The 17,007-nt window shown below is 45.3% G+C and overlaps 1 protein-coding gene across 1 annotated transcript in view; it reads left to right on the forward strand.

Moving 5' to 3' along the window:
• LOC120935612 (fibrocystin-like) overlaps nt 1-17,007 on the forward strand; it is a 78,540-nt gene that overhangs the window by 50,180 nt on the left and 11,353 nt on the right. The window contains exons 13-14 of the mRNA XM_040347661.1: nt 14,028-14,166; nt 16,745-16,859. Of these exons, the coding sequence (XP_040203595.1) occupies nt 14,028-14,166; nt 16,745-16,859 (254 nt within the window). The remainder of the gene's footprint in view (nt 1-14,027; nt 14,167-16,744; nt 16,860-17,007) is intronic.

Genomic DNA, 17,007 nt, shown 5'->3' on the forward strand with positions numbered 1-17,007 from the left:
CTTTACTATGCAGATAAAAAATATATAATAATGGCTGCTTTTGATAACGTTGTCTATTGATGACGAAACATGTTACATCCGACCCAGAGAGTGGAACGCATGCAAGGAAGTAGGTAGCGTCCGTTTCTCGATACATACAGAGGGCTGTTTTTCAGCTATATAGTGGAGCTTCTTATTGCTTTTTATATTGAAACTGCTGTCAATTTTATACAAATAAACGCAAAAGGATTTTATACTGTGAGAGACTGTCTCTCCATTTATTTTTTTACCTGCAATAATGTTTTGGAAGAACCTTTCGGATCGCAACAGGAAGAAGTCCGGAGCTGTGAGAGTCACCAGAGGATGTCAGAGAGAGTGGAATAGGTCCCCCAGAAAGACCTACAAGTTGAGTTTCCTTGCTATACAGTATAGGAGTCTCCAACATCTGGTGAGTGCGGAGTGAACACATCACTGGACATGGTGGATACACAGGAGATACTCTGTGAACAAGGCATGAAGCACCCAATATTGCACAAAGACTTTTTGTTTGTACTATGTCACTTTTAGTTGTCACTTATGAAGAACTTAATTGAAACATTGTTATCACCATTATAACCAGTATTCACTACAGTAAAACCTTGGTTTGAGAGCGTTTTGCAAGAGGAGCAAAATGTTTTTTGCATAGCATACTAGCTCATTATGGATGACTTACCTAAAATCGAAGCCCCCAAACTGCTTCTCATTCCCCTCCGCCACCATGTTGCCTACGAGTCCCTTCCGTGTATTGCCGCTCCGGCGCTGTGATTGGCCGGAGCGGCGATGACGTCTCGCGTGCACGTGGGACCAGCACGATCCCTGCGCATGCGCACGGTTCCGGAATTATTCCATTGATAAAACCGGCGCGCTCAGTGTGCCTGCGCCATGCGGGCCGTAGACATCGGTGCAATCCTTTCTGCAAATATCTCCTTAACCTTAACCTTAATCTAGGCTTACCTGTAGGTGCAGGTGGTCAGAGAGGGTTTACAACCATAATTATATTTTCCAATCCGGTTGGATAGTATAAACAGTGGCTGCTCATATCACCATTATTAATATTTTTTGGTTGTTTACGTAGGCGCGGGTATCTTTTTTTTTTTCAAAAAAGCTATTAACCTCTGCAGTGCGGGCCCAGCCCCACTGCACAAGACAATTTTTTAGCTAGTCTGGCTTTAATTGGATTTGGATTAAAAAAAATAAAAAAAATAACAGTGTTTCATTATATACAGTATAAATTATATAAATCAGTGTAGCGCAGCAAAAAAAAATCCAAAATATTTATATATTGTGAATTTTAATCCAAAAGACAATACATAAATAAATGTTTAAATGTCTCTGAATTTAATTCTTCTAAGTTCCTCCGTAATTAATCCTTCAATATATTCATAGAGGACTTTACACATTTATTTATTGTTTTTTAGATTTAAATTTATAATATATAAATATTTTGTATTGTTTTTGCTGCGCTACACTGATTTATATAATTTATTTTGTTGAAGTGTTCTGAAATTACTTACACAGTGGTTGGTCGGTTAGCAATTTCTGCTCGGATTGGCAGAGGTTGTTACTCCAATCCGAGCAGGCTCTGTATTCATTTGAATACATCGCTCACCGGGATTGGCTAAGCAGTATATACTGTATGTAGCCGAAGCTACATACATTATTACTGCACATCCAGCAGGCATCCGAGCAGCTGACCCGGCGTATAAGACGACCCCTGCTTTTTGGCCATTTTTTTTAAGTGTAAAAGGTAGTCTTATACGCCAGCAAATACAGTGGGCCTGATTTACTAAGCTATGTGCGCTGCGCTGGTTCATGCATTAATTAGTACTCCGGGTGGAGGCTTAATCAGGCGCATGAACCAGCGTAGCAGCCGGCGCATTGAAACTAATATGTAAAGCCGCGCCGAACTCCCTATAGAAGTCTATGGGAGAAATCAAAAGTGTTCATTTTAAAGGCTAATCTGCAAGTTTTGTCCTAAAAAGTGTTTGGGGACCTCAGTCCTGCCCCAGGGAACATGTATCAATGATTTTTTTATTTTTTAAAACGGCCGTTTTTTCGGGAGCAGTGAAATTAATAATTCTTAAAGTGAAACAATAAAAGTGAAATATTCCTTTAAATTTCGTACCTAGGGGGGGTGTAATGTCAGCATGTGAAATAGCGCATTTTTCCCGCACTTAGAACTCCCCCTGCACAAAGTGACATTCAGAAGGAAAAAAGTCATTTAAAAATTCACACGCGGCTATAATGAATTGTCGGCTCTGACAATTCTAAAGGGATTCATTCATAAAACAAACAAAAAAATGTGTAGGGGTTCCCCCAAATTAAATTACCAGGCCCTTCAGGTCTGGAATGGATATTAAGGGGAACCCCGCCGTAAAAACAAAAAAAAAAAAAGACGTGCGGTTCCCGGCAAATATCCATTCCAGACCCTTCAGGTCTGGTGTGGATTTTAAGGGGAACTCCACCCCAAATTGAAAAAAAAAATGGCGTGGAGTCCCCCTAAAAATCCACACCAGACCCTTATCCGAGCACGTTGACCTGGCCGGCCGCAGAAAAGAGGGGGGGACAGAGTGCGGCCCCCCCCCTCTCCTGAACCGCACCAGGCCACATGCCCTCAACATGGGGAGGATGTCCCCATGTTGATGGGGACAAGGGTCTCATCCCCACAACCCTTGCCCGGTGGTTGTGGGGGTATGCGGGCGGGAGGTTTATCAGAATCTGGAAGACCCCTTTAACAAAGGGGACCCCCAGATCCTGACCCCCCCCCTGTGTGAAATGGTAATGGGGTACATTGTACCTCTACCATTTCACCCCAAAAAAAATGTCAAAGTGATAAAAATGACAGTAGCCGGTTTTTGACAAATCTTTTAATAAAGTCTTCTTTTCTTCTTTCCTTCGGGGTTCTTCCGCTGCTTCATTCTTCTCGTCCACATCTTGCCCGACGTCTTCTTCTATCTTCTCCGTCCGTCCTTCCGCCTTCTGGTCCCGCATCTTGCCCGTTGTCTTGTCCTGTCGCCTCCTCGTCCGCATCTTGGGTCTTCTGCGGTCTTCTTCTCGGTCCGCCGCCTTCTCGTCCCCTGCGTTTGAATTGTAATTGGCCGCCGTGTTCCCGCTCCTGGGACCCGCCCCCCTCTGACGCCACAAGTAAACTCCTTAGAAGGTCATGTGCGTCAGAGGGGGGCGGGGTCGCAGAGCGTCACACAGCGGGGGAATTCAATTTCAATCGCGCCGCCCGGAGAAGAAGTTCCCGCCGTGTCACACTCATGTGACCCCGCCCCCCTCTGACGCACATGACCTTCTAAGGAGTTTACTTGTGGCGTCAGAGGGGGGCGGGTCCCAGGAGCGGGAAAACGGCGGCCAATTACAATTCAAACGCAGGGGACGAGAAGGCGGCGGACCGAGAAGAAGACCGCAGAAGACCCAAGATGCGGACGAGGAGGCGACAGGACAAGACAACGGGCAAGATGCGGGACCAGAAGGCGGAAGGACGGACGGAGAAGATAGAAGAAGACGTCGGGCAAGATGTGGACGAGAAGAATGAAGCAGCGGAAGAACCCCGAAGGAAAGAAGAAAAGAAGACTTTATTAAAAGATTTGTCAAAAACCGGCTACTGTCATTTTTATCACTTTGACATTTTTTTTGGGGTGAAATGGTAGAGGTACAATGTACCCCATTACCATTTCACACAGGGGGGGGGTCAGGATCTGGGGGTCCCCTTTGTTAAAGGGGTCTTCCAGATTCTGATAAACCTCCCGCCCGCATACCCCCACAACCACCGGGCAAGGGTTGTGGGGATGAGACCCTTGTCCCCATCAACATGGGGACATCCTCCCCATGTTGAGGGCATGTGGCCTGGTGCGGTTCAGGAGAGGGGGGGGGCCGCACTCTGTCCCCCCCTCTTTTCTGCGGCCGGCCAGGTCAACGTGCTCGGATAAGGGTCTGGTGTGGATTTTTAGGGGGACTCCACGCCATTTTTTTTTTCAATTTGGGGTGGAGTTCCCCTTAAAATCCACACCAGACCTGAAGGGTCTGGAATGGATATTTGCCGGGAACCGCACGTCTTTTTTTTTGGGGGTTTTTACGGCGGGGTTCCCCTTAATATCCATTCCAGACCTGAAGGGCCTGGTAATTTAATTTGGAGGGACCCCCTTTTTTTTTTTTTTTTTTTAATGAGCAATGCCTCTATTCTTTATAGCCATGAGTACTTTAACCACTTGCCCACCGGGTTAATTCTGGCACTTCTCTCCTTCATGTGAAAATCACAATTTTTTGGCTAGAAAATTAATCAGAACCCCCAAACATTATATATTTTTTTTTAGCAGACATCCTAGGGAATAAAATGGCAGTCATTGCAATACTTTTTGTCACACCGTATTTGCGCAGCGGTCTTACAAGCGCACTTTTTTTGGATAAAAATCACTTTTTTGAATTAAAAAATAGGACAACAATACATTTTGCCCAATTTTTTTCTATATTGTGAAAGATAATGTTACGCCGAGTAAAATGATACCCAACATGTCACGCTTAAAAATTGCGCCCGCTCGTGGCATGGCGTCAAACTTTTACCCTTTAAAAAACTCGATAGGCGACGTTTAAAAAATTCTACAGGTTGCATTTTTTGAGTTGCAGAGTAGGTCTAGGGCTAGAATTATTGCTCTCACTCTAACGATCGCGGCGATACCTCACTTGTGTGGTTTGAATACTGTTTTCATATGCGGGCGCTACTCGCGTATGCGTTTGCTTCTGTGCGCGAGCTCGTCGCGACGGGGCGCTTTAAATTTTTTTTTTGGGGTTTTCTTATTTATTTTTATTTAGTTTTATAATGTTTTACACTGAAATAAAAAAATAAAAAAAAAATGATCAGTTTTCTTCCTATTACAAGGAATGTAAACATCCCTTGTAATAGGACTAGTGTGTGACAGGTCCTCTTTATGGAGAGAGGCGGGGTCAATAAGGCTGGAAAGCATGGTATTGAAAAAAAAAAAAAAAGATCTCATGCTTTCAGCTGCAATCATGTTCGTTCACCACAGTGGTGTAGTGTATAGCACTTTGACCTAGCAGCAAAAGAGTCGTTGGTTCGAATCCCGCCCGTGACAGCATCTGCATGGAGTTTGCATGTTCTCCCTGTGCCTGCGTGGGTTTCCTCCCACAATATAAAAACACGCTGTAAATCGGATCCGGTCTAAATAAGCCCTAATATGCAGTAGTATATTAAGGTTTGGTTCTGCCCTAGGCCTGACTACATATCTGCACCTCCTAATAGAAAAATGACCAACCCCTTCCTGTCAAGGTCACACCCTGTTTTTGTATAACCCCGCCCAGTAATTTTCAGGGGACCCACACACTAGTTCTGGGGGGGCACTGGATTCCCTTAACCACTTCCATACCAGGCACTTACGCACCTTCCCGCCCAAGCCAATTTTCAGCTTTCAACACTGTCGCACTTTGAATGGCAATTGCGCGGTCATACAACACTGTACCCAAACAAAATTGGCGTCCTTTTTTCCCCACAAATAGAGCTTTCTTTTGTTGTTATTTGATCACCTCTGCGTTTTTTTTTTTGCGCAACAACTAAAAAAAGACTGCAAATTTTGAAACAAAAAAACCTTTTTCTTTTTTTAGGTTAATTTTTTTGTAAATAAGTTTTTCTCTTTCAATTACGGGCACTGATATGGCGGCACTGATGGGCCCCGATGAGATGGCACTGATGGACATCGATGAGGTAGTACTGACGGCACAGATGAGGTGGCATTGATTGGCGGCGCTGCTATGCGGCACTGATGGGCACTCATAGGCGGCACTGATGGGCACTCATGGGCGGCACAGATGGGCGGCACTTATGGGTGGCACTGATGGATACTTATGGGCGGCACTTATGGGTGGCACTGATGGATACTTATGGGTGGCACAGGTGGGCACTGATAGGTGGGCACTGTGCATGGATGGGCACTGTGGGGTGGCACTGATTTTCCCAGTCAGTGCCCATTTGTGGGCACTGATTGGCATCTTTTTTCTTATTTTTTAATGCTTTTTGTTTTTTTGTTCTATATTTTTTTTGTTTTTGCACACCCTGGTGGTCCAGGGTGGGCATCCCTGGTGGTCCAGTGTGGTGATCCGAGGGGGGGCTGCGCTGATAAACAATCAGCGCGAACGCCCCCTGTCAGGAGAGCCGCCGATCGGCTCTCCTATACTGGCGTCTGTAAGACGCGAGTGAGGAAGAGCCATCGATGGCTCTTCCTGTTTACATCGTGATCAGCCGTGATTGGACACGGCTGATCACGTGGTAAAGAGTCTCCGTCTCCGTGAGAGACTCTTTACCGAGATCGGAGATGCAGGGTGTCAGACTGACACCCCGCATCACCGATCGCCGCGCTGCGTGCCCCCACAGGCGCGTGCGGCATGAAATCCTGCAGGACGTCCTGTCAGGATTGTGTAACCACTTCCCGGACGTAAATCGGCCATAGGCTGGGCGGGAAGTGGTTAATTTGCATAGTTTTTCTCTCACTTCCTGTTTGGCTATGGGGCAGGAAGTGAAGGCAAATCTCCCCAATTGGACACAGATAATACAAAATAAACTGACAGGGCCTATAACCCTCCCTCACTCTATCCAAAATGAAAGAAAATAAAACTTGTTGATTATAGTTCTTGTCAGGGGTGGACTGACCATTGAGTCACTTGGGCACTGCCCGAGGGCCCCATGCCACTAGGGGGCCCCATCCGGGTTGCCAGGCTCAGTAAAACCAGGGACAGTATGTAAAAATCTGTTTTTTTTTTAGATCTGTCCCTGATATGTCCGAAAATGACATGCTTTTAATGTGAATATCCCAAGATTTTAGCTGCCCGCCTCTGCACTACCTCCTGGCGTGGTGGTCATCTGTAAGCCAGAGGGGCCCCATAATCTTCTATTGCCCGGGGGCCCCATGAGTTGTCAGTCCGCCCCTGGTTCTAGTTTAAGCACAAATTTCATAGAGTTTTATTGAGAGCCCTAAGAAAATATAACCATGCCAATAGGCCAGGATAGAGCGTTGCTAATATGTAGGAATGTGTGTGTTAGAGCACCCCACCCAATGTTAACTAAAAAATTATTAATTTGCAAATAAGTATTATCTGCTCATTTTTTGGGGGATGTCTGCACCCCTGATAGTGACAACATTTGTGAGGTGTCTTCACCCTTTCTAATTCATTCACTTCCTGTCACATAGCCAAACAGGAAGTGAGGGTAAAACCTTACTAATATATTTTCTTGTGGACACAGAGATCAATCTAAATAGTTTCCCATTATGTAAATTGCACTCTAGCATTTTGCTGTGTACACCCCAAATTATTAGGGATCTTGGACTTTGGGGTCCATTTACTAAAGGCAAATCCACTCCTACAAGTGCAAAGCAAGGAAGAAAACAAAACAACTTTGCTTCTACAGGATTGGATGTTAAAACCATCAGTGCTTCCTCTCAGATTTTCAGCAACTATGCTTGTACTGCAGAGTGGCTTTGCCTTTACTAAACCCCAAACTAAATAATCATTTGGGGCAGGGATCCTCAAACTACGGCCCTCCAGCTGTTGTAGAACTACACATCCCATGAGGCCTTGTAATGCACTGACATTCACAGACATGACTAGGCATGATGGGAATTGTAGTTCCTGAACAACTGGAGGGCCGTAGTTTGAAGACCCATGATTTGGGGTGTACACAGCAGTGCTGGAGTGCAATTTGCTTAATGGGGACACTAGTTAGATTGACCGGTGTCCCCAAGAAATGACACTGGTAGGGTTTTAACCTCACTTCCTGTTCAGCTGTGTGACAGGAAGTGAAGCCAATTTTAAGAAAAGGGACACAAAGCTCAACACAAAAATAAAAAAACACAAAGCAGGGGTTCTAACACTCACTTGGCTTCCCTCAAACACCCACAATTTGAATAGGATTGCCTTGCGCTAGATTTAAGCACAGTGCTGTAAATCAGCACGTCAAGCCTGTCCACCAATAGCAAACCCCCCCCCCCCCCCCACAGGCCATGTTTGCAGGTTTTCCTTCATCTTGCACATGTGCTTTAAAATAGTCTGGACAGCAATTCTTGATAAGAGAAATCCCCAAAACATGTCCTGTCGGGGGTACTTGAGGGCTGAGGACCACTGCAGAATAAATAAAATACTTACCAGTTTTTGTCTTTAAAGTCAGGGAGAATAAACATGGCAAACATTTCATGATTACACACCAGGAAAGAAGCTTAGACAAAAATCACACATAATTTGTTAGGCCCAAACCTAGTTCAGCTGCAGCTGTCAACATATGTAGCATGAAAAAGTAACAAAAGACAAACTTAACAATTTTAAAGTAATTTTTATTGGTCAACAAAACAAGGAAAGCAAAAAAAGACAAACAAACAAAAATACATTTCAAAATACTAATTAACCATAGCTTTACACATTTTTCATAAAATAAGGCCACATAGACAAATACATCAAAGTGAACATTATTTAAAAATAAACCAAAACCATTGGCAAAATAAAACAAAACCCATGCAACAAACCACATTTGTGTTTAGCAACAGCATTTCTGCCAGCCTGCCCCTTCTGAGGGCAGCTGAGGACTGATCGATCCAAGCTTTTTATAACAGTGCTAGTAATGAAGCAATTGAAATCACATGAACAAATTGCAGTCTCTAGTTTGGGTGAGCTTGTAATTGGGCACACCTGCAATTAACCCAAACCACGCTCTATGAGCATCCAATGAGTGTTTTTCACCTTTTAAAAAGAAAGGATATTTTTTTTCTAAGTGTTTGAGCATGCTCAGTTCATCACACATGTAGGAACCAAGCTGCAATGGAATGAGAGCTTTTTTTTTTAGTTTCCCCTGATCTGATGCTTTCCAGCCTGAAGGGGAGGTGTTAAAGACAGAAGTAAACACGCACATTTAATAATCTATTTGTGTGAAAAAAAAGGTTGCCAATTTTGTTTGGGAGCCACGTCGCACGACTGCGCAATTGTCAGTTAAAGCGACGCCGCGCCGAATCACAAAAACTTGCCCGGTCATTGACCAGAAATATGGTCCGGGCTCAAGTGGTTAAAAATTAACAAAACACAAAAGTGAGCCCAATTTTTGGGGATAATGTGAAAGATGATGTTACACTGAGTAAATAGATACCTTACATGTCACGCTTTACTATTGGAAACACTCCTGCAATGGGGCCAAAATGAATTCCGTGAATATCCCCATAGGCGACCTTTTATTTTTTTTTCCAGGTTACCAGTTTATAGTTACAAAGAAAGTCTAGTGGTAAAAGTATTGCTCTCGCTCTAACGCACGCGTCAATACCTCACATGTGTGGTTTGAACGATGTTTATATATGTGGGCGGGACTTGCATAAGTCCCGCCCACATATGTAAAAATTATTTTTACTTTTTGCTATAATAAATATCCCCAAAAATATATATTCAAAAAACTAAAAAACCCCTCAGTTTAGGCCGATACGTATTCTACATCTTTTTGGTTCCAAAAAATCGCAAATAGCGTTTAGTGTTTGGTTTTTGCAAAAGGTATAGCGTCTACAATTTTTTTTTTTTTGTTGTTTTAACTAGTTATTGGGGCGATCAGCGATTTTTATCGGTACTGCGACATTATGGCGGACACATCGAACACTTTTTTGGAACCATTGGCATTTTTCTAGCAATCAGTGCTGTAAAAAATGCATTGCTTACTCAAAAAATGCCACTGGCAGGGAAGGGGTTAACACTAGGTGCGAGGGAGGGGTTAAATATGTTCCCTGGGTGTGTTCTAACTGTAGGGGGGGGGGATGGGACTGACATGTGTAAATGACAGATCGCTGTTCATGAAGGGGAACTCCAGACCCCCCCCAAAAAAAATAAGGTGGGTTCCCTCCAGGTGCATACCAGGCTCTTAGGCTTGGTCTGGAACATAAGGGGTTAAACCGGGGCCCAAAAAAATAGCGTGCCCCCCCCCAAGATCCAAACCAAGCCCTTATCCCAGGCACGCAGTCTGGTCAGACAGGAATGGGGGTGGGGACGAGCGAGCGCCCCCCTCCCTCCTGAGCCATACCAGACCACATGCCCTCAACATGGGGGAGTGTGTGCTGTGGGGGAGGGGGGCACTGCCCCCCCACCCCAAAGCACTCTTGCCCCCATGTCGATAGGGACAAGAGCCTCTTCCCGACAACCCTGGCCGTTGGTTGTCGGGGTATGCGGGCGGAGAGCTTATCAGAATCTGAGAGACCCCTTTAATAAAGGGGTCCCCAGATTCCGGCCCCCCACCCTATGTGAATGAGTATGGGGTACATCGTACCTCTACCCATTCACATGGGGGAAATGTAAAGTAAAAAAAACACACCACACAGAATAAAATATTTTATTAATCTGCTCCGGAGCCCCCCCTTTCTTCTTTAGCTCTCTTAGAAGGGGGGGTTTCTTCTCTCCCGATCTTCCGCCGGGACCCTGGGCTTCGGTGATTGCTGCCGGGGGAGGGCGCCATCCCTCGGTCCTCTCCGGAGCCTTCCGCCGGATGCCCCCACCCCATTTAAGCTCTTTTTCATTAGGGAGGGGCATCCGGACTTCGGGGTCTTCTGCCGGGGGATGGCGCCTATCCCCCGGTCTTTCCGGTGCCTTCCGCCAGGGTTCCGGTCTTCCTGGTCTTCTGCCGGGGGTGCGCCAACTCCCCGGTCTTTTCTCTTCTGTCTTCTCTGCTCCCTCTTCTGCCTGGCTCCCCCGCGGAGCCAGGGCTTTCTTCCGTCTTCTTTCTTCTCTCTTCCTTCTTCTGCCTGTCTCCTCCGGGAGCACAGGGCTTGTCTCCGCTGTCTTCTCCCTTCTCTTCCATTCGATGTTGACACGACGAGGTTCCGCGCTGACATGCCGTGTCAGCGGCGGGCATGGACTTATATAGGGCAATGCCACCATGTGACCTCAACCCATGTGACATCACATTCCCTGGGCATGATGGGAATGTGATGTCACATGGGTTGAGGTCACATGGTGGCATTACCCTATATAAGTCCATGCCCGCCGCTGACACGGCATGTCAGCGCGGAACCTCGTCGTGTCAACATCGAATGGAAGAGAAGGGAGAAGACAGCGGAGACAAGCCCTGTGCTCCCGGAGGAGACAGGCAGAAGAAGGAAGAGAGAAGACGGAAGAAAGCCCTGGCTCCGCGGGGGAGCCAGGCAGAAGAGGGAGCAGAGAAGACAGAAGAGAAAAGACCGGGGAGTTGGCGCACCCCCGGCAGAAGACCAGGAAGACCGGAACCCTGGCGGAAGGCACCGGAAAGACCGGGGGATAGGCGCCATCCCCCGGCAGAAGACCCCGAAGTCCGGATGCCCCTCCCTAATGAAAAAGAGCTTAAATGGGGTGGGGGCATCCGGCGGAAGGCTCCGGAGAGGACCGAGGGATGGCGCCCTCCCCCGGCAGAAATCACCGAAGCCCAGGGTCCCGGCTGAAGATCGGGAGAGAAGAAACCCCCCCTTCTAAGAGAGCTAAAGAAGAAAGGGGGGGCTCCGGAGCAGATTAATAAAATATTTTATTCTGTGTGGTGTTTTTTTTTTACTTTACATTTCCCCCATGTGAATGGGTAGAGGTACGATGTACCCCATACTCATTCACATAGGGTGGGGGGCCGGCATCTGGGGGCCCCCTTATTAAAGGGAGCTCACAGATTCCGATTAGCCCCGCCCGCATACCCCGACAACCAATGGCAAGGGTTGTCGGGAAGAGGCTCTTGTCCCTATCGACATGGGGGCAAGAGTGCTGTGGGGTGGGGGGGCAGTGCCCCCCTCCCCCACAGCACACACTCCCCCATGTTGAGGGCATGCGGTCTGGTACGGCTCAGGAGGGGGGGGGCCGCTCGCTCGTCCCCTCCCCCATTCCTGTCCGGGCCAGACTGCATGCTTGGGATGAGGGCTTGGTTTGGATCTGGGGGGGACCCCCGCGCCGAATCGGCGCGTGTTTAACCCCTCACGTTCCGGACCAAGCCTAAGAGCCTAATGTAGCCCTGAAGGGGGACCCGCGCCGATTTCAAGTTTGAAATTTGGCGCCGAGTTCCCCTTCAGGGCTGAAAACAGCTCGGAGATTCCCGTGCGCCGCGTCACGCAGCGCATTCACGGGTACGCCGCTTGGCATTTACCAAGATTTTCACGGCGTACTGACAAGGCGCACGGGAATCCCTGACTTTTCTCTCTGCGCATGCCCAGTATGCAAATGAACCTCCCGAGGTTCAGGCGCACTGTGCAAGCGTACGGGGATCTGTTTTCAAAAAACACTTTCCCTTTCAATTCGGCCCGCCAAACACTTCAAAACACATGTCACTTCACTTCCCCTGCATCCCCCCACCTCCCCCCCTAATAAACTCCCGCCCAAACCCCCGCAATTTATAGTTTAATGTGCCGTGCGCCAGGTCTGTACTGGTGCACAATGCACCCTCTCCTGGGCGCACGGAGCACATTAGTAACTAGGGAAATACACTGCACTAGCAGCGTATTTCTTTAGTAAATGGCCAAACGGCTGCTACTCCTGCTTTTACTCCATGAGTCATGGAGTAAAGGCTTGGTAAATCAGGCCCAGTGTGTGTGTGTGTGTATATATATATATATATATATATATATATATATATATATATATATATATATATATATATATATATATATTCTTTACATATTGATTATTTGTCATCTCTTGCGCTAATTGTTATATTCCCTATTCTATACAGTATGTTTGATACGTTTAAATCTATACCTGTTAATCCCTCTTAAAAGCTGATCACTTCCTGTGCTCTCTATCTCTGTTGACTATTATCAGTTACATTGCTGTTAGCTCTTATTGTGTACTACAAAACACCTCACCAGTGGCGGAACTACCAGGGTCGCAAAGTTCGCACTTGTGACTGGACCCTGGCTTTCTGCCACTGTGAAGGGGCCCCATAGATGGCAGGAATGGGGCCCACTACAGAACATGTGAAAGGGTCAGTTCACACTGTTGCGACCCCAAAGTCGTGACTTGCTTGTGACTTCCCTGCAACTCCCTTGCGACTTGTGTGATTTAACATTGCAGTCTATGGCACTCAAATTGCACCAAAGTCACAGAAAAGTAGCATTTTTTGTCGCTGCAACTAGCATTGATTGATATGGCACTCATTGATAGTCGCTTGATAAGTTGTAGCAGTAACCAAAAGAAGAAAAGTTGGACTATATAGGCCAGACAAGGAGTCTTAAATAAAATTCTACTTTTTATTATAGATAGTCTTTAAAACCAGAATATTTCATGAAAACATAGATTTATGGTGCTTAATTGATCAACTGTACATAAAGCATATATAATGCTCCTGCTTGATAAATCTTGTAAGGGAGATCCTCATGTGTCAACGTGTTTCGCCAAAGTTAAGCTTCATCAGGACACATGAGTGTAGTATAGTAATCCTCTCTGCGTATTAGGGTTTGGATTGTGGGAGACAAGCAATTGTATAAATTCAGTCCTAAATAAGCTCATAGAGAGGGGACCGGATATAATTCCTATCACAGGAATTCTCATTGAATTTTATATAGTCCGACTTTTTCTCTTATTGTGGTCTATGTACCGTATATAATACGAATATGGGCCTAGAATGTCCTGTTAAAACATATATTTCAAAGTGTAGCCGTGTGAATTGGGACTGCAATGAGAATCAGGGGCCCTGGGATCTGAGGGAAGGTCCCCTGGGGTCAGGGGGGTCCTTCATGGTTTCTTGTACCCCCCTCCTCCTAAAGGGTTATAGTAACACCTCTGCACCTCCCCTCTGTTATAAAGAAGAGAAGGGAAGTGTTCTTTAATCCTTAGACACTTCCTGTCCTATGGTGACAAGATACAATACAATGAGTGAGAAATGTCACCCTAGGCAGAAAGTATTTTACTGTCAGGATCCTCAGGGAGCCTGAAAAAAAAAGAAAACTAATGCAGCCAACACATCCAAGGGCTAATTAGCTTCAATATATTACATTTTTGTTCTTTGGTTTAAATATTTTGCATTCTGTACACAGGTAACCGAGGGTTGTGGTTTGAACTGTGGGATGGAGTGGCTGATCTAGATATTACTGACAAGCCTTTACTTCTCCATGGATTAATGGTCCCAGACGCCAGTTCTCCAGACATCAGACTGAAACCAGGGCGCCCTTTCAGGTGACAGAAAATTAACTGGGAGCATACACCACTGTAATCATTTATGGTATACATCAGATACTTAAAGCTGAACTCCAGGATTTAAAACAGTATAAAAATATATATATATATATATATATATATATATATATATACCACTTAAGGACTGGAAGGGTTTACCCCCTTAATGACCAGGCCATTTTTTCGATACGGCAATGCGTTGTTTTAGCTGACTTTTTATCTCACAAATAGAGCTTTCTTTTGGTGGTATTTGATCACCTCTGCGGTTTTTTATTTTTTGCGCTATAACCAAATGAAACAATTCAAAGTTATTTTTTTACTTTTTTGTTATAATAAATGTCTTCCCCTGTTTACCCCCCCCCCCCCCCCTGCCCCCAACAATCACTTTCATATTGGTCAATTGTAAATACATTGTAGTTCTCAATTAGGTCCTCTTAGCCATGCAAATGAGGACTTGAAACAGGGTCAGCAGGGATTGGTCCGATAGCTTGAATAGGAGGACTGCTATGTGTAATGAGACACAAACACAAACAGCCAGACACAGAACAATGCTTTTCTTCCAGACCATTGAGCCGTCTGGAGGGGGGGGGTTAGCCTTAAGACAGGGCAGAAGACCCCCCACTGTGTAACAGATTTCAAGGAGAAACACTTCCGCATTCCAAGGTCCATGACAAGGCCGATATGTGTTCTTCTACATATTTTTGGTAAAATAAATCTCAATAAGCGTATATTGATTGGTTTGCACAAAAGTTATAGCGTCTGCAAAATAGGGGATACATTTATGGCATTTTTATTATTATTATTATTATTATTATTTTTTTTTTTTACTAGTAATGGCGGAGATCTGCGATTTTTAGTGGGAGTGCGACATTGCGGCAGACAGATACTGTTGATACTTTTTTGGGACCATTGACATTTGTAAAACGAGAGCTTAAAATAGCCACTGATTACTGTATAAATCTCATTGTCAGGGAAGGGGTTAATACTAGGGGGTGATCAAGGGGTTCAATTTGTGTCCTAGGGAGTGTTTCTAACTGTGGGAGGATGGGATTGCCTGGAGGAGGAGATCGATCGCTGTTCATAATCAGTATGAACAACAGATCTGTCTCCTCTCCCCTGACAGAACGGGGATCTGTCTGTTCACATTGACACATTGACCCCCTAGTGGTCTTAAAGTGGCCGATGTACAGCTACTGGGATTCATCCAGGGAAGCCAACCTGGCGGCTGGTCCTTAACCACTTCAGCGCCGGAGGATTTGGCTGTCGTGCGACGTGGCTCCCAAACCAAAATTGATGTTAATTTTTCCCCAAATAGAGCTTTCTTTTGGTGGTATTTGATCACCTCTGTGATTTTTATTTTTTGCTCTATAAACAAAAATAGAGCGAGAATTTTGAAAAGAAAGCATTATTTTTTACTTTTTGCTATAATAAATATCCCCAAAAATATATAAAAAAAAATATTTTTTCCTCAGTTTAGGCCGATACGTATTCTTCTACAAATGTTTGGTAAAAAAATTGCAATACCCGTTTATTGATTGGTTTGCGCAAAAGTTATAGCGTCTACAAAATAGGGGATAGTTTTATGGCATTTTTATTTATATATTTTTTTCACTAGTAATGGCGGCGATCAGCGATTTTTATTGTGACTGTGAGATTATGGCGGACACTTTTTCCGCTATTTTGGGACCATTGTCATTTATGCAGCGATCAGTGCTATAAAAATGCACTGATTACTGTGTAAATGACACTGGCAGGGAAATGGTTAACCACTAGGGGTTGAGGAAGGGGTTAAGTATGTCCTAGGGAGTGATTCTAGGGAGTGATTTCCCATGCCATCCCAACTTGCCCTATGCCACCCTAACTTGCACTATACCACCCCAACCTGCCCTGTACCACCCTAACTTGCCCTATACCACCCCAACCTGCCCTATGCAACCCTAACTTGCCCTATACCACCCCAAACTACCCTATATCACCCCAACATGCCCTATACCACCTAACCCTGTCCTATACCACCCCACTACACCAACCTGCCACTATACCACTCTATACTACCCTAACCTGCCACTATACTGCCCTATACTATAATTTACAGGGGCTGGTTTGGGGTGCGCCCCGTGCCCGTGCGCTGCCTGCTTGGTGCTGGGCAGCCTACACAGAGGGGGGGTGACACCATGTTTTACCGCACCGGGTGACACCAACCCTAGTGACGCCACTGCCGCTGACTACTGATCCTATTTGTGCATCCATTTTCATGTCGGAGTCAAAAGTGACTCCGAGACTTTTAACTTTGGTGCTAGGGGTGATGGTTTGTCCCAAAATGGGTGGGGGTGTCCATGTTGTCGTAGCAAAGTCTCTCCAATACACAAATCCTAATGTTTACCCAGAACGTCATGGTCTTGCTTGCCTTCCTTGTAGTAGGAAGTTTGGGAAGGAGATCCTTATCCCCAAAGGTTGACTTCATACACCAGAGCCCTCCTATAATTGGAAATACATTTTGGGTGATGACCTTTAAATACTGTGTATTTTTTCCTGTGTTAGCATCTATATTCATTCACTAAGATATCTCTCTATACAGTGCAAGGCTACAAGGATTCTTTGTGTGTCCAGAGACAAACAATTACACATTCTGGATACAGGCAGACAGCAAAGCCAAACTCTTCCTCAGTTCTTCAGAGAAGGCTGAACTAAAGGTAATATTTTATTCTTACAAATAGTGGAGCCTAACTCAGGAATTTTGTACAGCTGATTGCAGGAAAGTTGCAGAGTTTTTAAGATCCGTAGCATCGCTGAAAGGCATCGTTCACATACTGGCAGAAATCATATGTTCAATTTTTAAAT

This window comes from Rana temporaria, chromosome 4, assembly GCF_905171775.1.
Source record: "Rana temporaria chromosome 4, aRanTem1.1, whole genome shotgun sequence".
Taxonomy (NCBI): Eukaryota; Metazoa; Chordata; class Amphibia; order Anura; family Ranidae; genus Rana; species Rana temporaria.